This window comes from Medicago sativa, chromosome 2 (genome assembly GCF_051527215.1).
Source record: "Medicago sativa cultivar Bolivia chromosome 2, Bolivia_mono, whole genome shotgun sequence".
Classification (NCBI taxonomy): domain Eukaryota; kingdom Viridiplantae; phylum Streptophyta; class Magnoliopsida; order Fabales; family Fabaceae; genus Medicago; species Medicago sativa.
The window spans coordinates 3,173,679-3,195,224 of NC_140750.1; the positions used below are offsets into that span (position 1 = coordinate 3,173,679).

The 21,546-nt window shown below is 31.6% G+C and overlaps 2 protein-coding genes and 1 long non-coding RNA gene across 3 annotated transcripts; all 3 read right to left on the reverse strand.

The window, feature by feature from the left end:
* Positions 1–517: 517 nt before the first annotated feature.
* Positions 518–4,923, reverse strand: LOC146943648 (uncharacterized protein At4g38062-like). The gene is made up of 3 exons (XM_085741927.1): positions 4,610–4,923; positions 1,330–4,126; positions 518–783 (listed from the first exon to the last, which is right to left on the reverse strand). The coding sequence occupies exon 2, from the start codon at positions 4,110–4,112 to the stop codon at positions 1,374–1,376; it is 2,739 nt and encodes a 912-aa protein (XP_085598053.1). The 5' UTR covers positions 4,113–4,126; positions 4,610–4,923; the 3' UTR covers positions 518–783; positions 1,330–1,373.
* A 2,623-nt stretch (positions 4,924–7,546) lies between these two features.
* On the reverse strand, positions 7,547–11,236 carry LOC146943649 (vacuole protein). The gene is made up of 6 exons (XM_085741929.1): positions 10,010–11,236; positions 9,820–9,915; positions 9,703–9,743; positions 9,007–9,124; positions 8,393–8,473; positions 7,547–7,844 (listed from the first exon to the last, which is right to left on the reverse strand). Exons 1-6 carry the CDS (start codon positions 10,211–10,213, stop codon positions 7,794–7,796), a joined length of 591 nt encoding a protein of 196 aa, XP_085598055.1. The 5' UTR covers positions 10,214–11,236; the 3' UTR covers positions 7,547–7,793.
* Positions 11,237–15,853: 4,617 nt separating this feature from the next.
* LOC146943650 (uncharacterized) lies at positions 15,854–17,347 on the reverse strand. The gene is made up of 3 exons (XR_015028110.1): positions 17,146–17,347; positions 16,200–16,262; positions 15,854–16,113 (listed from the first exon to the last, which is right to left on the reverse strand). It is a non-coding gene; the product is annotated as an uncharacterized LOC146943650 (long non-coding RNA).
* Between the last annotated feature and the right edge of the window lie 4,199 nt (positions 17,348–21,546).

Consider the following 21,546-nt stretch of genomic DNA (forward strand, 5'->3'; position numbering starts at 1 on the left):
CAAACGACTATGTATGAGAATTGAGAAACAAATACAATTTTTCATTAATAACATCCCCTTGCACTTCACACACAAATTTGTGGTTTTTTTTTTTTGGTCAAATAATCTATTAAGTAGAAATTCTCCTTTTTAAGAAGAATAAAGAGGTGTCTGAGATTCAAACCCCGACCTCTGCATATATTATGCAATGTACCTATCAATTAAGTTAAGCTAAATTTGCGGTTTTATTATGCACGCTATTAATTAACTTTTAGTGTTTTTTTTCCTCTTCAAACTTTGTGGTTTTTAACATGGCAATATGCATCCAATCTTTGAACATGTTAGTAATAGTATACAAACATTGGTTCATGTGGCAAGGAGATTGATTTGTCATAAGAAAGGGCTCCCCATTGAAGAACCCTCGTTTCTATCTTTTCTTTTCTGTTCCTTTTGAAAGGAAAAAATTACTTTGTATTAACCAGAATAGTATTATCAAATTTATGTAGTGCAAAAAATAATGTAACTACTGCTCAAAATATGAAAGAATTCAATCATTGAATAGACTTGAACCACATCGACCAAGAATTTCAAGAATTTTTTTGATATTGTTCAACAGAGTTAACATTCAACTAATCCATACATTTCTAAAGCAATGTGTGTCAATTAGTGAAACAACAGAACACATCATACATCAGTGATATCATCTTATTATCTTCCACCCTTCTAACGCATATCATAGAGCAGATGTAAAGTGTATACAAAGTTGCCGGCACTGGTTCAGCTTGCTTGAGAAACAATCAACACCTGCATGTCCAATAAGAGAATTTCAGCTGACTTATCAAGGGAAACACAAGTATAGAATTGAGTGATAATAGTCCGGAAACCAATCATCTGCTATCCATAACAAAATAGCAACATTGTCAATGCTTTATGAGTTTTGAGGTCTATCCTGGTCCAGATGAGGATCCGGATCCAATTTGCCTAAACTCTTGTGTTTCAAAGACAAAAAAACAGCTACATTTTACACAAATCAGTTATGGGAATATTATGTATGCGTCAAGAAATCGCAATTTCTACTAGTCTGCTTTAAAGTTAGCCCACAATTTCTTGTTGTCCGAGAAAGTATCATGATAGGTTATTAAATGGGTCTGCAGTTCTTGGAAAAATGACAAGTAAAAGGGTTTTGCTAAAAGAAAACAATGGCATATGAGGCTTAGAAAACACGTTATTATGAGCTTCCTACAGCGTATTGAGACATATTCTTCCTTAAAAGACAGCTGTTTGTAAACGTTTTGCATAAACAACTAAACATTACAATATGAAGAGGTACTTATTTCTGAATTTGTATACCTTGTGGCATTTACTTCAGCAAGAACACAAAATTCTTCTCTGGTCTACATATGCAAACTGTTAACCTCTCTCAATGGCAATCGCCCATCAAAATTTTCTTCAATTTTTTTATTTGTGGAAGGAAAAAGAAGACCATTTGCACTATCTTGAGCAGAACCATGTAGCTTATCACAAACTACTGAATCCATTGTTGTTTCATTTTCATCATCTATAGGAGTGTTCAACTGCATATCCTCACTAGACAAATCACCAATTTTGCCATAGATGTACTCTATATGTGCCAACATATCTTCCCTTTCTGTCGATAACTTTGTAATATCTAGAAACAAATTTCCATTCTCAAACTTGATCTCTGCAATTATCTGCTCCATCTTCTGCTTTTCATTTGTCAACTTTTTAGTTTCTAACTCCATGGCTGCCAATGATAATTGAAACTGCTTCGCTTCGTGTTTTAAAAGGGAACATGATTCTTCAGTCTGTGCCAAATTCTCAAGCAAACTTTTAATTTCCAATTCTGATTTAATTATTCTTGTGTTCTTCTCTTCAATTTCGAGCTTTGTCAGGTATTCTGCATTCTTCAAAGCCTCTGTAACCATGCTAACCTCAACCAACTTTTCCACTTGAATTGAAAAAGAGAAACACAGGGCCTCCAAAAAATCTTGTTCTGATGCTTTAGCTAGCTCCTGAAAGTGCTTTATAGTTTCATCTTTCTCATCTTTAATCTTCCAAAGAAGATCTTCCCTCTGCTTAAGGGCTTTTTGCGCATCTAGTTGAGCAAGAACTGCATCTTCTAATTCTTTATTCATGGACTCTTGCTTCAGGCTCGCAACAGCTATATCTTTCTTAAGATCTTTTATGCAACAATCCTTCTCCATCATTGTTTGGACAAGTTCATCTTTCTCTTGCTTAAATCTCTCGGTTTCCTTTGTTTTCTCTGCATTACAGGATTCCAGTAAAGCTATCTGCAGCTGAAGGTCTTCTGTATCCCTCTCCTGATCCTTGACAATGCAGAGAAGGTTTTTGTTCTCCAGCTTAAGGGCTTGCTCATTCACATCCCGTGACAGAAGAGAAGTTTCCATCTCTTTACAAGTTCCCTGAATTTCTTGATAGGAAACTCTGAGAGTTTCAACAGTAGACTTCCAGTGTCGCGCTTCACAATCTAATCGAGATAGTTCATCATTCTTACTGGCCATTTCATGTTTTAGCATTTCTAGAGCCTCAAATGCAACTTTTCTTTCATGTTTTAAGGTGTTTTCCATCTGCAAGAGCTGCTCTTTCAATATGAGTTGACTTGTAGATGATTCCTCAAGCAATTTCTTCTGTTGTTCAAGCTCTTCCTCCAACAGAAATTGTTTTTGTTCCATATTGTTTAGAGAATTGTCTTTCAATCTCAGTTGTTCACTAAAATTTAGAATCATATCGCCATTCTCTTTGACACAAACTGCTTTACCGGTTTCTGTACCGAATGTTTTGGAGTAAGCATCAGCAACAGCAAGTACAGATTTAAAGATCAACAGTTCAATATGATTCTCTTCAATGGCACAATAACAAATTTCCAGTTCTATCTGAAGCTCCCGAATTTCTTGTTCTTTGTTGGTCAGTGCAGATTGATAACCAATAACATCTGCTTCCATCTTTGCTATCTGACAATCCCATTGAGATTCTTTAGACTTGAGAATTGAAGAACAGTTTTTATGAACCTCCTCCAACTTTCTAAGCTTGTTGCGAAGCTTAGATGTCATAGAATTCCCTCCCGCGCCACGTATTTGAGCTTCTCTAAATTCTTTAAGCAAATCTCCCAGTTCTTGATTATCTTGTTCGAGGAGAACAATTTTCCTTTCCAATTCCTTCACAAGAGTCTCTTTCTCTCCCAACGAGTTTCTTAGCTCGGCTATCTCATCATTCCTCTGAACCGTCAATTCTTCTATCTCAAACTTTTTTGCTTCACACTGACCATAAACATCCTCAAAACTAGTCTTGAACTCGGATATTTCAGCCTCCAAAAGCTTCCTCTTACTTTCTTCGCGAGCCAAAGCATGATTACACATCTCGAAACGTGATTGAAGCCCCTCCAAAGTTCTTGTCTGAGAATCCAAACTCATTTGCAAGGAAGATATTTCACCAACCAACAAAGATCTCTCCTTTTCCCACTCTTCCTTGCTCGATCGAAACTGATCTTTAAGATGTTGATAAGCTTCTTCAAGATGCATAAACTGTTCATTTTTCCATTTAATTTTATCTTGCACAGTAACATTTTCTTCCTCCAATTGCATTATCACATCCTCTCTCAATTTCATCGTCTTCGCTTGCTTAGCTCTCTCCTCAGCCTCAATACACTTCTTCTCAGCAGCCAATAATGATGACTTAAGGCGCGAAATTTCCTCGCTACTTTCACAAACATTCTTCTCCAAACAACTGTTTCTAGCAGTAATTTCATCCAAAGCCAAAACCAACTCACTATTACTTCCCTCCAATTTGAACACCCTCTCAGCAAACCTAGCTTGAATCTTGTTATTCTCCGAATTCAAATGGACGATGTACTTCTCTTTTTGGCGCAAACTAGACTCAAGATCCTCATTAATTCTCTTCAGTTCATACATCTCCTCTGACTTGAGATCGAGCTCACGGGCATGTTTCTCAGCAAGATTTGTAGTTTCTCGAAGTTGCTCAGCGCGATCATTCTTCAAACTTTCGATTTGTTGTGTTTTGACTCGGCATTCTGCCCTAAGCTTCTCGAGTTCTGCTTTAACATCATCTAACCCAGTGTGCGAGCTATCCTCCATTCTTTAATTTGTCCCTAAAATACATACAGATTTGAGATTTTATGACTAAAGCTATGTTTGGATAAACAATTTAACTCGCAGCTTATATCATAAGCACTTATCATGATAATCGCTATAAGCTGTTTTCATGAGTTATCTTGGAGAATTTATAAAAATAAGTTTAAAACAGCTTATGAACATGCATAAGCTGTTTTCAAATGTCAGTAGATAGATACATTGAAATAAGTGAATTCGAACATGCCATAAGAAATACATTGATTAACCTTAATAAATTGAAAATTACAAAGAATTAAAAAAAAATAATAATAGATTTGTGCAAAGTATAACTTGAAAAAATAGATCTGGTCCATAATAATGTAAGAGTCATAGTTGATACATAAATGCCTAAATTCGAAATTATAAGATGAGATGAAACATGATTATATATTAGCAATGTAACGGTCACAATAATGATAATAATTAAAAAAGGACGGAGAGAAATGTAGAAGGAACGTTACCTGTTTGGTTGTTGTTGGTGAAAATTGAGACCGAAACGGAACACAACAGAATCAATCAATTATGAACTACTATGAGATTGAGATGAGACTGTGTGTTTGTGAGACAGAGCGACCAGGACGCGGTCTTTTCTTTTCAAATTTGGGTATTTTTTGTTTGGAAAGATAGGAAGAAAAAAAAAAGGTTTAATAGTAATTTTGCCCTCTCAAATTTTAGAATTGTGTGATTTTGACCTAGGTTTAAAATGTGTGATATTGATTACTTAAGTTTACACTATTTTGCGTTCACTAGTCTTCATCCACATTTTTGACAATTTTGAAAGAAAAAAAAATGCTCACGTGGTCAAATTTAATGATGTGACATCTTCATGCGTTCGTCAACCGTAGAAAACGTGAGGGATTTCTAAAATAATGGAATCATCTTAGATTTATTGAAATACCCAAGATCAACTAGATGATGCAAAACACAAGGAACATTGTCAGAACACATCACCGAGCACTTGAAAAAGCAACCCATGCTTTGGTTCCCTATGATTGGGCGCTAGGCGCCAAAGGCTGGGCCATACAACTTCAACGCAGGTGTTGGGCGCTTGTACGAGTGACGGGTGCGATTCTGACAGTAAGAAACCTCTGTTTTGTGTTTTTCTTGTGTTTTTAGGTTTCAATGGTTGTAAATCCTCATAGATTTGATTGTAATGTATTGTTTCATTGTTACTACATAACTATAAATGAACCAATACATTTCTTCAATTAAAAATTCTGATTTTAAATGATTGCGTGAAAGGTTTTTTTCTCAAATTTGAAGTGGTGCATCATGTCTTATAAATACACGGTATGTATTCATCCGAATGTATATGAATTTGGTAAGAATCACAGCCTTATTCTCTCCCATTTTCTTACTCTTAATCATCTTCTTCTCTAATGCATTAGTGAAGCGTAGGAAACACTCTTTTGTAAGCTACTATCAAAAGATATGCTTAATGTGTCTGTGCAAATCTCATTAAAGCGTTCAATGCATCTTGAAAGAAATGCGTTGTTCATACCATTTGCACCCCAATACATGCTTGTTGGTATGGGTGAATCGAACCTAAAGGTTAGTGTGAAAACCAACCCTTTGATGATCAACATGCATCATTCGTTGTTTTCTTCATTATCTTGAGTGTTGCAACATTTTCCTCAAAATAGAATTAAAATATCATTTTTTTAATTAAAAAAGAAGAAATCATTCCATCCACCTCCAAATCAAAACCTCCATTCTCTTTCATTCTCACACTCCTATCTTTAATCTCACACTGCTGTCTTTTCTCTTACATTCACATTAGAAGAATAGAGTTGCATATTAGACTAACAAGAGCACTACTTCTTCTTCAAAACAAGAGCGTAAGTTCCCCTCCCCTGTCATATCATGAACTTTGATTTGCAACATATTTACAAGCAATATATGCCACAACTTGACCAACAAAGCTATATCGACATTCCATGAAATTTAAAACATGTTCAATATAGTGTTATAGTCAACAAAGCCTTTAAGATTACAAATGTCATCAATGTTAAATGACTTGAATGCATCTTAATTAATCTACACTATTCGATTCATTTATTTAATAATATATGATAACATGAAATACTAATTGAGTATAATTCTACATTATAATGATGCTCAGGGCCGTCCCTGAGAATTCGGAGGCTCGGCTCTGGGAATGAAAAGAGGCCAGTGATAAAATCAAAACGTATTTTTTTTAAAAGAGCAATGCTCTATTTATATTTTTTAAAAGATAAATACAACGTGCCGTATATATGCGGTACACCCATAGGTGAAAATAATTACAGTATACATGAGGAATCCCCACCTAACACCAAAAGCAAGAGGAAAATTAAACCTGCACAAAACAATCAAAAGCCATGCGCTGTTTGCACCCCCTTTATTGCAGGATAGTATACTACTGGATAGCATACTACTGGGTACAATTTTTTTTTTGGAGGCCCATCCTTGAGGGAGGCCCAGCTAGGTTGAGCTGTTTGCACCCCCTCAAGGCCGGCCATTGATGCTCAATTGTCAACAGCAGTGGATTGTGGATTGCAATTTGCACAATGCCTCAACCTTTTTTCTACTTTGATTCGTGAACCGGCAACCAGGATTCATACAAAATACAAGACGAATTAGGTTTCTAACAAGCTACTTGTTTTATATTTTATTTTACTTGGTTAAAAGGGTTTTAAATTTTAATTATAGAAATGTAAGTATTTAGACCCAATATATTGACATACTATTAGAGATAAAGTTCACAACAGCAAAATATAGAGATAAAAAGATATAATAATAAACTAATTTATAAATATATGAAAAAGTTAAAGGTGGTCATGGCCTCTTGTGGTCCGTCCCTAGGAGCATGTAACTTTTCGTAGTACAAAGTTTATTGCATTAATTCTGGTCAGATAAAAGTTTTTTTTTTTTTTGAGCAACGGTCAGATAAAAGTTGGTGAAAGGTAAAATTGAAGAATACAAATCCGCACAAATATTTCTTTCAGGCACGCATGGAGTGTTGAAAATTCAAATGTCAAACCTTCTAATTTTGTTCACAAGAGAGGTATGAGGACGAGGATGAGTATGTTGAACCCCATCCTCGATCAACTTCAACAGTTCAACGACGTGGGAAATCAAACTTACACCCTCCGGTCACTATTATAAGCAAAAAAAGACATTTTAGATTCATTCATTAAATGATGTATGTGGTCAGACCACATACATCATTTAATGAATGAATCTAAAATGCAGTTTTTTTTGCTTATAATAGTGACCGGAGGGTGTATATTCATTAAAGTAAAGTGACTCAACTCATGTCATACAATTTTTTATGATGTAAAAGAAGGCCTTTGTTTTGGGTGTGGAGAGGTTATTGACTTATTGTAGAGGCTCAAAACAGTGGGAGGCATATGAAATGACTGGTAAATGGGGAACACGGTTCCCAAAATTTTCACATGAATCGAAAGGTGAAACACCATCCCCAATATCGCCTTTAGATATTTACACAGAATAATGTAATTCAACTGTTTTAGAGAATGAACAAACGATATGGTAACCAACACTAACATAAAAGGCATTCATAGGCCAGGTTTCCTTTAGTTGTCTCTTCAGCCTTCACCAAGTAATTAGACAATTTCAGCATTACTGTCAAACACTTCAAACCTACTCTGTCACAAGCAGTTGCTCAAGTTCTTCTCTACGTCGTTCCAACTCCTGTCAAGTGTTCATAGAAGCAAGTAACTTTTTTAGTAAAAGTTTATGGATTAACAAAGATAAAAGTTGTTGAGAGATAAGATAGAATAAACTTTGACACTTATGAGCGAATACATAAACGAGGATGGTAATGTATGTAATCTGATCAAAGTGTACAAACTCTAAACAGGCTAAAATAATTCAAAGTTTATTTGAATAAATAGTTGCCATGTTCACACATTGTTTCAAATACAGATAGCAATAATCATATGGTATGGGTCCCCAAAATCCTAGCCTTCATTTCTTTAACTAATAATGAAATTAAAGTCCAACATTTGATTTGAAATTGCAACAATAAAATTTGGAGCAAGGAAATATGGGATATAATCAGATCATGTAGTTGGTTTCAACAAATTAATATCAGTAACGGAAAATGTTCAACAAATTAACTAAATTTGCGGTTAGTGCAATGTTTTGTCATTGGAACCAAGGGAGACAGAGAACTATAGACATGCACATATCGAATACAATCAAGAATAAATCATAACATCTTAATATAAACACATCACCTCAAGATCCTTGGCTGCTTGCTCTCTAGTGATCTCTTGCTTCTGGCGACGACGTTTTAGAAAACCAACGCAAAGGACTCCCTTCAAACGGCAATACAAACAAAACAGAAAGAACGTTTTCAATATATGCAATGAAGAGATTCTTTAGGACATAATTGAGGAGTAAGGACAGTCACCAACAACAAAAAAGGTGAGGAAGAATAATGAATAGAAAATGTTTTGAACTCAGACCCAAGGTATATCAAATAAGAGCTGTGAAATATATAATACACACAGTACGTAAAATAAAACATGTCTGAAATTTTCAAAGCGAATCTGGAAGTAAGAGAATAAGTGCAAAGAAGAAAAATGGTTTCATTTAAGTTTGTGATTTCTAAAGTATTAAAGTGAGGACAACATTCAAGGCCCAATAATGTGAAAAATCAATAGAAAAAGTTTAGACTACAAAATGACATAAAAATGCAAACATCAAATTGTTTTGAAGTTGTCATTTAGATCATATTTTGACTAACATTTTGGTTTCTAGTAATATTATCAAACAAGGGTTTTGGGAGAAAGCACAACAAACAAGCTTTTGAATTGAGACTATAGTTTGCTTTATTTGATAATCTTACCAAGATAACGTAAACTACGCCACAAGAAAGAAGCAAATAGCATGCAATGTTTTGAAGAATAACGAGATATTTTCGCTCCCCACTATAGCCAGGGAAAGCTCTGGTCATCACTGCCGCACTGCAAAAAAGAAAAACCAAACTCAGTAAGAAACAAAACTACAATTAATGTTTATATGCATCATCATCATTGTAAAAAGAAATGCGATCCAATTCTCTGCATTACACCCAAACATTCTAGGTTCGTGTTTGATTTTTCATGTAAACTCTCAAAATCGATTTCATCTCTATCATATAGTATTATTTAAGGAAAGACTACATATGTGTGGATGTTATCACACACACAATATTTCTAAACCTAAGTTTCGAGTTGAAAAACTTTTAACACTAAAGTTTATAATAAACCCTTAATTTAATTTAATCTCCTAAGTATCATAATCTCCAATTTAATTTCTAAAGTATATAAAATTAATAAATAGTCATGAAAGTACATGTAACTTGTGACTTTGCAAGGAATATATGTAAGTAAGTGAGAGTTTTTGTTTTGTTTTGAGGGAAGGTACTAAATTGATGATTTGTTTCTAACTTTTATATGATATAAATGTATGAGATATCATACACAGATTAATTCCATTAAAAAACATGATTATGAAATCCAAACACAATTACATGTAACAAATAAGAAAGTGAAAAACGTACAAAATCTGCAGCATACCCCTGCCTGCCCAATACTCGAGAACCTGAAAATGCAAGAAAATTAATGTAATAATGAAATTCAAGAGATCCTAAGAAATGAAATGAAGGAAATTAATTAACCTGACAAAACTTAATTATGAAGCTCCATTCAGTCTCAACGAGAACCACAAAAATCGCAATGAGAACGGCGTAACAACGAAATATGCCATCGAAAATCTAAAACAAAAAACAATGGAGTTAAGCGATGATTCCGATGAATGAAGGAATAAATTGCGAAAAGAAGAAAGAAAGAAGGAAGATAGATAGATACAGTATTTGTGTTTTTGAAGGAGCGAACAGCAGAGAGAACGTTAACGGCGATGCAGAGAATAGCAGCTAAAGCGGTAATCAAACTGAAACATCTACAAACTATGAGGAAAGGATCTGCTCTTCGTTCAACTCGTCCTGTGCTACTGCTCGAACTCGTACGTAGAACTGGCACGCCACCGTTCTTTTCATCTTCCTCTCTAGGCATCTTCACGTCTCTAACAAACTAACTAACTAATCAATTAAACTCGTATGTTTCTTTCTATCTTTCGTTTTAAAATAATACTACTCTATTTTCTATCTTTCTTAGTTAGGGAGGAGGGTATATGTCGTTGTCTCGGATTTAATAAAAAATATCTTATAAATAATATATTTTAAGGAGAGGAAAAAAAAAATATGAGAGAAATGATATGAATGCTTTTTTTTTTTTTCTCTAACACTCACGGTCTAATTTGATGATTCAGATGTGTGTTTAATCAATTCTTTATTTTATGTGTAAGCTATTTTAAAATATGAGACATGGAAAAATATTAGAAATAGAGTGTTTATCCTTCAAAAAATAAAGAGTGTCTCTAATACTCAACTTTTTTTTTTAAATTTTAAATGAAGTGACAAACATCACTTAAAATGTCTCATAGAGAGAGAATATTGTATTTGAATGGGGATAACCACAAAAAATGTTCAATCTAACAATCTCAATATTGTATTTATTTTTGCATGAATCGAATATATTTCACACTCTTGGTTAAAATATTTAACAATACTGTATTTTTAGAACTGAATTTAAAATTAAATTCAAGACCTTCTGTTAAACCAAAAGAGATCTCTAACCTTTATTTAAGTGTGTTGTTGGTCATGGTAGTGTCAATTAACAACTTCTTTTTGTCTTGCAAACAAAAAAATTTAATTGTGAAAATAAAGTTGTATTTTTGAAATTAATAATCTTCTTATTTTTATTTTAAATTCCATCTGTGTATGTATGTCGGTAACACTTTGCTTCGCTCCTATAAAGCATGATTCTTTCTTCAACTGGCTGGCAAGTGGAGCCAGGGAAATGGAGCTTCAACTGGCTGGCAAGAACATTAAGCAAAAACAAAAGAAGATGGAAGAAAGAAAAGGACACATGTATGACGCATGTGTACTATATCGGTTAAATTAATGAATCTAATTGCCACATACCACTATTGTGATCTCCTTTCTCGCAAGTGAGACTTGACTGTGATTTTTTCTTTTATTCGCATATATCCTTTATCAGGAGAAAAAGGGCCTTAAATTATACTCTGATTGGTTGCTAAATAAATAAAATCTAACTTTGAATTATTCTGATTTCAAGGATTAAACTCAAATATTAGCCGAGTGTGTCCCTTTGGATGAAAAACATTAAAGTATTAGTCATATAACATGTGAGAGTGAGAGGTAAAAGGGAGGGAGCCACTTTCAACTGATTTTGATGTCGGCCGTCAAATAGAAGGGAAGGAAAACAATTTACTCCTATGATTTAGGGTGGACCAGGTCGATGAGTAATCGGTGAAAATGCTCGTGAAGGTGATTTCCAATGCGGTGGAGGTAACTCTATTAGCACTTAAAACACTTGAGAGAAATCTATATATCTTTATAAAAGAAACTTTAGTTGTTCTTATGCAAGCATTTTGATGATGTGGCATATCTAGAAAAGCTTCAACTCCCTACTCTCTATTGTGTGATTGATGATTGAAGCCTTGACATTATCCCTCTCTTGAAACTTTGCCATCTTTACACTGCTAATTTAATAATGTCTAAAGTCTAATGGTACAAATTCTAAAACAAAAACTGATGCATTAAATATGTTAACTTTAGGATGCTCCAAATTATTTTTTTTAGTAACGTGTTTGTGTGTTGTGAAAATTAGAGAAGTTATAGTAGATTAGAGAAGTTCACTTTGTATTCCTCATCCACACCTTTCATTTGCATAAAATGTTTTAATTGAGACACCTTTCTATGATTAGAGCACCTTTTCAATTCACATACTCTTTATTTAACTGATTGAAAACCAAACATTGTGTTCTATATATATATTCACCTTTTCTCCCATTTCTCCTCACACTATTGGGGTAACCCTTTGTATTGTATGTTCGATAGCTTTATGTCCAAGAGGTAAGACAATTTTCAACTTTCTTCAAGCACACAATAAGGTATAGCTTGGATGTGGCAATTTTTTTAATTGCATATGCTAAGTATTTTAGAATTAGTTTGTTTATGGTTAGTTTTAAAATTAGCAATGGTTAATAATTAATATAGCCTACTCTCTTTGATGATTATTCAAAACTTTGTCGGCGATTAAAACATGCCTAACAAGTATGAGAATGCTATCAAGTATGAGAATGAAGACAATGAAGAACTTTAGTAATGTTGTGACTTTAGTTATAAGATTAAATCTTGGTTTGTTTAACAGATCATATTGGTTTTTGTGGCATATCATTTTGATAATTTAATTATATAGCTTGTGATTCGTAACTTATTATTTATAAAAACTCACTTTTGAAAGGTCCATAGATTATGAAAGTTTAGATGTACAGTGATCTCAAATTTAACAATGACATGGAATGATCATTATATGAATGATGATAGTTTTATTTTTGATGGTTGAATCAAATCTATAACTAACCATTATTCCGCGTGCTTGCTTTCGTCCCATCATTGTATGAGAGTAAAAATTTGGAAGAGGCAGCAAAATTTGGTGTTAATCCATGAAAATGTATCAGGTTGTATATAGAGTTCATGATAAATATTGATATTGATTTACAATACCAATTTTTTTACAAATTACCTATTAATATTTTCAATCCAATCACATGTGTGCTGCTATACAGTAATACAGAAGAATTTCACACGTATGTTTAAAAACACACTTCATGAGAGAGAAATGTCATTAGGAATTTTGAGGTGACAGAAAATTATTTTCCCTACCGACTCAACCATCAATCCAATTTTCAAAACCTCTAAAAATAATACTATAATATACACAACATAATACTACCTCCGTCCCGGTATAATTGACCTACTTTGATTTTTCACACAGATTAAGAAAAGTGTATAAATAAAAGGAAAAGTGGAATATATTGTATTGGGAATGATAAAAGTAGTATTATTTAGTGTTATATTGTATTGGGAATGATGAAAGTTGTATTGAAAATTGAAATGAATCAGTTATTTTGGGACACTTTTTTTTAGAAAATGGGTCAGTTATTCCGGGACGGAGGGAGTACTTCTTCAAAAAATATACACAACATTATATTATCACATTATATAATATTCTTACCGACTCAATTTTCAAAACCATTGTCAATATATAACTGATAAGCACTACTCACTAAGTAACACTTTGAAGCATGTAAATGCCAAACCGACTAATCTGCCACATCCTCCAGCAAAATAATACAAGGTAACAGTATACTACACTCCCTCATATCTCAATTCATGTGCATCATTTATATATGATGTAACCTAAAATCAAATCAAATAAGTATGTTGATCCGTTCCACTAATCTTGATAACTTTTTAGAAATAATTTTTAAATACTAGAAAGGGGACTAAAGGTTCATTTTGTTTAAAATAGAAGGTCCACGCCATGCCTACTTTATATTATTGCTCTAAGGTACTTCAAACTTTATTCCAATTGAGAAGGAGGAACATAAAGACAAAAAATAATAAAATTGTCTCATGAGAATGTTCATATGATAATGAGTTATTTTTACTATTATGTTGCTGAAATAAGTTTTGAAGCCTTCGAAGAAGTTGGTTAAAAGGGTAGAAGCGAATATGTTGATGGAGAAAATTGTTAGAAATTAGTGTCAATGAAAACGACAATATTTTACTATCATGTTGCTAAAATAAGTTTCGAAGTCTTAAAAGAAGTTGGTTAAAGGGGTAGAAACCATTATGTTGATAGAGAAAGTTAGAAAATAGTGCCAATGAGGACAAACATGTATATCTTCGTGAGATTGGTTATTTTGATACTGCATTTTTAATGTGTTGATGCTCTATATATATCATCTTTGTAAAGGAAATTTGAGTTATTCTCATGCAAGCTTTGTGATGATGTGACACTCTAGAAAAACTTCATATCATCGCTTAAATCTCTTAATTTCATCTCTAATTAAACACACGCCTATTATATTTTATATTTTAGTAATGCTTTATTGAACATCCCTTCATAGTCCAATCCAATAAATTAGGCAACAGTCCCACACCCTCCGCCACCCACACACACACTATATATAGCTTAATCCCTTCATTTTGATGATCCACTATATATTGTAATTGTAACTAGGTGTTCAACCCGTGCGTTGCACGGGTTTATTTAAATTTTTTAATAGTTTTTTTTTATCAGGAGATAAAAATTGTTTTTATAATATTGTGTATTCACCTTATATAATAATCAACAAAAGTACAGTTCAATAGTCAGGGGACGGTTTAGTCTATCGTTTCTTTTACAATATGTTTTTATTCAATAAAAAGTAGGATTGTGATAAAACTTTCTTTTTGTTTCCTTTTTTTCTGCAGTTTTATTTCTATCCCCTCATGCTTTGTTGGTTTCCTTTTATTTTAATCTAACTTCAACCTTATGAAAAAATAATGAATTTTATTTAGATGTTAGATTGTTATTCAAACTTTAGTCGATGAAATTATTTTATATAAAAAAATGAAATAACCCCCTTTAAGTAAAAATATTTTTTAAATGATTTTTTTAAAAGAATATTTTAATAGAGTAGTAATACTATATTCATCTTGATCCCATTTTAGTAAAAATAGAGTAGTAATACTATATTCATCTTAATCCCCTCTACAAAGAATATTTTTTAAATAAAATTTAATTTGATTTTTTATAGTTTCAACATTGTATATATAAATGGTGCACGTTGTTTTTAGCATGTTTAGTGCTAAAGATAAAAACAACATTTTTATTACAATAAAAATATTATTATCTACGCATATGAAATTGTATTTAGCAAAACTGAAAAATGTGATAGGTTATTTCATCTTTTCTTTGCATCTAGCTTGAGTATTATCATTGTAATTGAGTCCATACTTTTCCAATTTTCACCTATATATATACATTTCAATTCAATAAAGTCAATTGAAAAGAATACATTAAAAAATATTTTTTAAAAATAGCCTAAATTAAAAAAATAAAATATTACTCCTTGATGTTGTCAAACAAAAAATTTCAAATATAGTCATCTTATTGTCCTATCTGGTTTGGAATGGACAATAAAAGGCATGAGAGTCCAATTTTCAAACATATGCATATCATTGGTACTTCTGCATAAAGACATGTAAATATATAGTGTGGCATGAAAATAAATATGAAACAGAGATGAGAATTTTCTCACTTGAATAATTTCATTAGCTGATTTGTTTGTGGGATATCTAGGTTGATATTAATCTTTGTTGACTTTGATGATGACATGCATATAGTATCACCTTTACAGTGAGGGGAAAAAAGTTTTTAGGAAGTTTGCACATAAATCAAACTTTTCAATTGAAAATCCACATTATAAACCTTACCTTAATACACCCTCCGGTCACTAATATAAGCAAAAAACTACATTTTAGGTTCATTCATTTAATGATGTATGTGGTCTATAATAAAGACCATGTGCATCATTAAATGAATGAATCTGAAATGTAGATTTTTGCTTATAATAGTGACCGGATGGTGTAGTTCTTAACTTTTCAATTGAAAATCCACACTATAAACCTTACCTTAATAGTTGTTTATGATTCTACTAATTATAGAGTAATGTGAGAACAATGAATTTTGTAACCCCGATGCCATCTTAAATTGTCCAACATACTTGAATTGATCTTCTTCTTTTTTTTTTATAATAAAAGAATAGTTCTAGGAGGACATATATATCTATTATAGACAATTAATATAGATATAATTTCAGTTGATTGATTCTAGATATAATCAAAAATCGGATGACAAATGTAACAAACCACCAAATTATAGAATAAGTAAAAAATAATGGAAGAAAAATCAATATTAATGTAAAGATGACTACCGTTTCATATAAGAAGTGACATTTCAATAAAATCCACCTATTTCTATGGCCTGCAATGAAACTAATAAAAGAAGAAATGTTAGAATGAATGAACATGAAAACTACCAAAAAAAAAAAGAAATGAAATAAAATGTACAGATGGACAACCTTTTCGTATAAGAAGTTGCATTTCAACAAAATTCACCTATTTCCAAAACCTGCAATGAAACTCTAATAAAAGAAGAAATATAAGAAGGAATGAAAATAAAAACTACCAACAAAAAATGAAATGAAAGAAGAAATGGGAGGAGGATAATAAGTAATATGAGTTGTTACTAATTGAGGGAAAATGAAAGGTTAGTGGTGGTTAGGAATTAATTGATGGAATAGAAATAGTGTAGTAGAAACAAAAATGAACCAAAAGATAAAATTGAATTGGAAGAATTAGTAACATATCTATCTATTAAAAAGTTTTTTTTAAGTCACTCTTTAACAAACCAATGATCAAAGTCAACAAAGATAGTGGAGAAATACGACACTATTCCCCTTCTCTAACAAACCAATGATAGTGGGGTTTGTGGTTTTAATTGGTTTATGCTAAAATTTCTTAAACTGTTACATAATTTATTCAATTGGACTATGAAGGGATGTTTAATTAGGAACTATTAAAGAATGACATTATTGTAAAATATAGTGGGTTATGTTGAATTAGAGATGAGAAGCTTTAAAAAAAATAGAGATGAGAAACATCTCTAAAGCATGTCACATCATCACAATAGAAGCCTAAGAATAGTTCAAGTTTCTAATTCAAAGATATATGGTAATTAAGAGGATGATGTAATATACTACATGTGTCTAAAAATCAATTGAAATTTCATATTATAATTTTAAAAAGAAAGAAAAAAGTTAAGTTGAAGCAAACACATTAACTTGCTCAATCATTAAAAAATAGTACTCCAATAAATAAATAAATAAATAAATAAATAAGAGGCATCCAATATTTTTTTTTTAAAGTAACCATGAATTTTGTCATACTAAAATATGTAACTGAGGTAAGTTATATTGTCACTGCCATAAAATCCACCTTAATATGCTTGAAAAAAAGTTAACGTACCTTGAACACAAAAGCGAACAACAATACGAAGGGCATCCGTTTCATATCCATATTTGCTTACCTCTGAATCATTACAAAGGACCACAACAACTTAAGAAGGGAGGGTAGAAAGATGAATAAAAATTGAACACAATATATATTGAAGGATCACAACATTTGTGTTTGAATTAGTGCAATTAATATGTGAACTAAAAGGTTGCCCACATCAAGAAAGTAGCGTATGATTAAAACCTATTATGCAAGTGAATGGTTTTCTTTTCAATTCTTATTTATCCATTCATATTTCACTAAACATTAAATTGATTTAGTGGGGGTTAAATAGTAAATGAATTATTAGAGTTAGAGTAATAATAGTTGAAAGAGAGTGGTAAAATATCAATAGAGAATGAAAAATTAGAGCTCAATTAGACATGCCACATCATCAAAACTCTTGCATAAGAATAGCTCAAGCTTCTAATTCAAAGATATGTAGATAGATAGATAGATGGTGCTTAAATTCCTTCAAAAATAATAATGTTAACGTTGCCCCACTGTTTATTGCATGTATAACAATTCATTCTCCAATCCAATAGTATATGTTTGTTTTAACGCCAAAGAAAATAAATTTAAAGAGGCACACATTAATAATCCTTAATATGGATGTTCTAATGGGTACACTCTAAGAATTCCAACGTATGCAATTTTTTAGAGATATATATTAATCATCTTTACTATGGCTGTTTCAATGCTCACACTCTAATTTTGTATGATAGTTTTCGTTTCTTTTTCCTACTCTCCACATATGTCTCGACTATTTATTAATATTTATGATAGACCATAGAGACTCAAGTTTTTCCATTATGTAGATTTGTCAAATATTTCACCTTTCATTTTTTTTATTGATATAATGTTCATTCGTCTACTTTTTTTTTTTTTTATCTTTCTTACATAATTGCACTAAATTAATATGTAGACCAAAGAGTTTTACCGGTTACTCTACATATGCTCTAATTTAAAGATGCTTTTGATGTGCTATAATGATTTTATATGTTCACATAAAAGGTTTTTTTGTTTGAAGGAACACATAAAAGACTTAATACACTAATCAAATTCTGTTTTGTTTAGTTCTATAGACCAATCAAATTATATATATATATATATATATATATATATATATATATATATATATATATTCTATTTATTTTCTTAGTGTCAATAAACCTTCAACTTTTTTTTAAACAACCGGTTCTAATTTTAATTCTAACAAACGAAATGCTCATTATTTTTTCAGTTCCCAATTTTTTTAAAAAAATTGTGGTTATATATATATATTTATAAACAAAACATTTTAAACCAAAATTGAGTGTACTTAAATGAAAAAATTATAAATGCATTGTATCAAGATAGATTACCGTTTTTCAGTCAATTAATTAATTTTTTTATTATTTAACCGTATTTTAACAAATCCGTGCAACGCACGGGTTGAATTCCTAGTGAGGATGTAAAGTGTGTGCGAAAAAAGATGTAAATTATGATCGTATCTTGGATGTAATGCGGCATATATAGAGGAGCATAATTGTAACTTGAGGTGTTCTATCCTGCCTTGCTAACGAGGAGTCGAGGAGTATGGGTCTTCAGTTCTGCCTTTGTCCCATTTAGTATTTTATTTTTCACTCTATATTTATCCCCTAGAGCATATAGAGATTCATTAATTTAATTTTAACATTTTTTTTTGAGGGAGTATAGTGGTAGTTTATATATATTTTTGGGTTAATTAAGTTTTTAGTCCCTATAAATATTCACAGTTTTGTTTTTTGTCCCTATAAAATAAAATCACACTTTTTAGTCCCTGTGACATTTTCCTTAAGCATTTTAGAGACCAAAAATGTTGATGGAAATTTTTTATATGGACTAAAAATGCTAATGGAAAAATTTTATAGGGACTAAAAATGCTGATGGAAAATTTTATAAGAACTACAAAGTGTGATTTTATTTTATAGGGACTAAAAACAAAATTTTGAATATTTACAGGGACCATTTACTTAATTAACCCTATATTTTTAGAGCTGTCAAAAATGGGCCGATCCATTAGTCCACAATTTTGGGCCGGGTTGGGCCTCAAAAACTAGCCCAAAAACATATTCGGGTTTTTCGGCCCAGGCCCATTTGGCCCATACAAAAATTGGGACGAGCCGGGCTGGTCCATCGGGCTTCGGGCCAGCCCAATATTGCTATTTAATTTGATTTTTGTTAAAAAATAGTATATTTTTGAAAAAAGTTATCAACTATTTTAAAATATATTAATAAAAACATATTTAAATAAATAAAAATGAATGAATTTAGCTTAAAGTTTTAAAATTTTAAAGTTTATAAATTATTAATTTGATTTAATTGAATGAACAATCTAGAGTTTCATTAATATTCAATGTTAATGTAAAAATTTACACTTTTATGTCCATCTAATCATATTTTAGAAAAAAATAGTGGTGAGTGACTAATATATTAAAAATACATAAAAAAGAGTGAATAAATTTTAAAAGTAAAAAATAAACGGGTCGGGCTGGCTGGCCCATGGCCCACACAGGTCGGGCCGAGCCATAGAATCTGCGGCCTAGTTATAAATAGGTTGGGCCGGCCTGGCCCATTTATATAGTTGGGCCGGCTGGGCCGGGCCAACCCATTTGACACCGGTAGTAGTAGGGGAGTAGAGGAGGGTGACGAGTGGATTTGTATGAGAGGATTATTTGCTTGTGAGGTAGAGCTGGTGGAGGAGTATAATGCCTTGCTATCTAATATTTTTTTTTGGAGGATGTATGACAATTGGACCTTAATTCTAAGGCATAAATATGCAAATGGTCCTTGCAAATATAACGAATTTTGATTTTGGTTCCTATGAAGATTTTTTTTTAAAAAAATACTCTTGCATAATTTTATATATATTAAAAAGGTTCATGCCAGTTGCAGACTGTGCAATTTTTGTCACGTGACGCTGACATGTCATTTCTCGTAATTAAAAATGTAAATAACAATTTAAAAATTCTGAAAATAAATTTAAAAATCATAGAATAAATTTCCGATTTTTTTATTATATAATTTTCAAAAATTAACCTACTTGTCAAAAAAATAAAACAAACTAGCTGTCACCCCTTTCTTCCTCTCTCTCTTCTCTCCTTTTTCAAACCCTAGTCGTCACCCCTTTCTTCCTCTCTCTCTCTTCTCTCATTTTCAAACCCTAGTCGTCACCCCAATTTTGACCCAAAAATCACCCCTCTGAGTTGTTTTTTTTTCCTTCTATCCTAATTGAATAAGTGATTTAACATATTTTCTGTTTTTTTCCGTTTGTTTTTGCGATTTCGTCGTCTCTGAACGACTCTGTTTGTTTTGATTTCCCGTCTTTGTGCGGTGTGTTTTTGATTTCCTGTCTTAGTGCGGTGTTTATTTGATTCAGGTTGAAAGATTAGCTTTGAGTAAGTGCAGATCCGATCAATGACAATGACTTTGGCGTCGTCAACGTTGCAGATCCGGAGACATGAGTATTCTGGAGATTTGAATATAGTCATATTAGTCATATTTGTAGGCATAGATACTTTGCCGTTTTATGCTATTAACATGGATGCTATGAGTTTGTTCACATATTCATCTTTTTGTTTTTAGCGAATTTGGATTTGTATTGTATCGTTGTACTCTATCAATTTGAATGAACGAATATCGTTTACTTTTGTAAAAAAAAACATCAAAAATTAAAATTAATTTTTTTGAAAATTATATAATCTGAAATTTTGGGAAAAAAACATAAAATAAATCTTATAAAATTAAAACTAAATTTTTTGAAAAAAGATTTTTTTAAAATTAAAAATATTTAAAAAAATATCTGAAAATTATATATTCAAAAAATTTAGAAAATACTTACAATTATATTTTCGAAAATCATAAATTTTCAGGTTATATAATTTTAAAAAATTTAATTTTCAAATTTTTAAAAATTATATAATTTTCAATTTTTTTCATATTTCATTTTTTTTAAATCATATAATTGGAAATTTATTTCATGATTTTTCAAAATTTGTATATTTATTTTTTGATTATTAATTTTGAAAAATAATTTTCAGAATTTTAAAATTTTATATTATGTGGATTGCCACGTCAACGTCAGGTGGCAAAAGTTACACAACCAACAACTGCCTTGTGGGTTAAACCATGCCATCTTAGCGAAAAAGTGGGCCCACAGACCTTTTTAAAAGACAGAAAGTTGTGCAAGGATTTTTTTTACAGGGACCAAAATCAAAACTCGCTATATTTACAAGGACTATTTGCATACTTAAGCCTAACTCTAATTTCATATTTTCAGCCAAAGAAGCTTATGAGTCAATCTCTAATTTTGGTTTTATGAAAATAATGTTTGCTTTGAGTTTGTTGAATAGT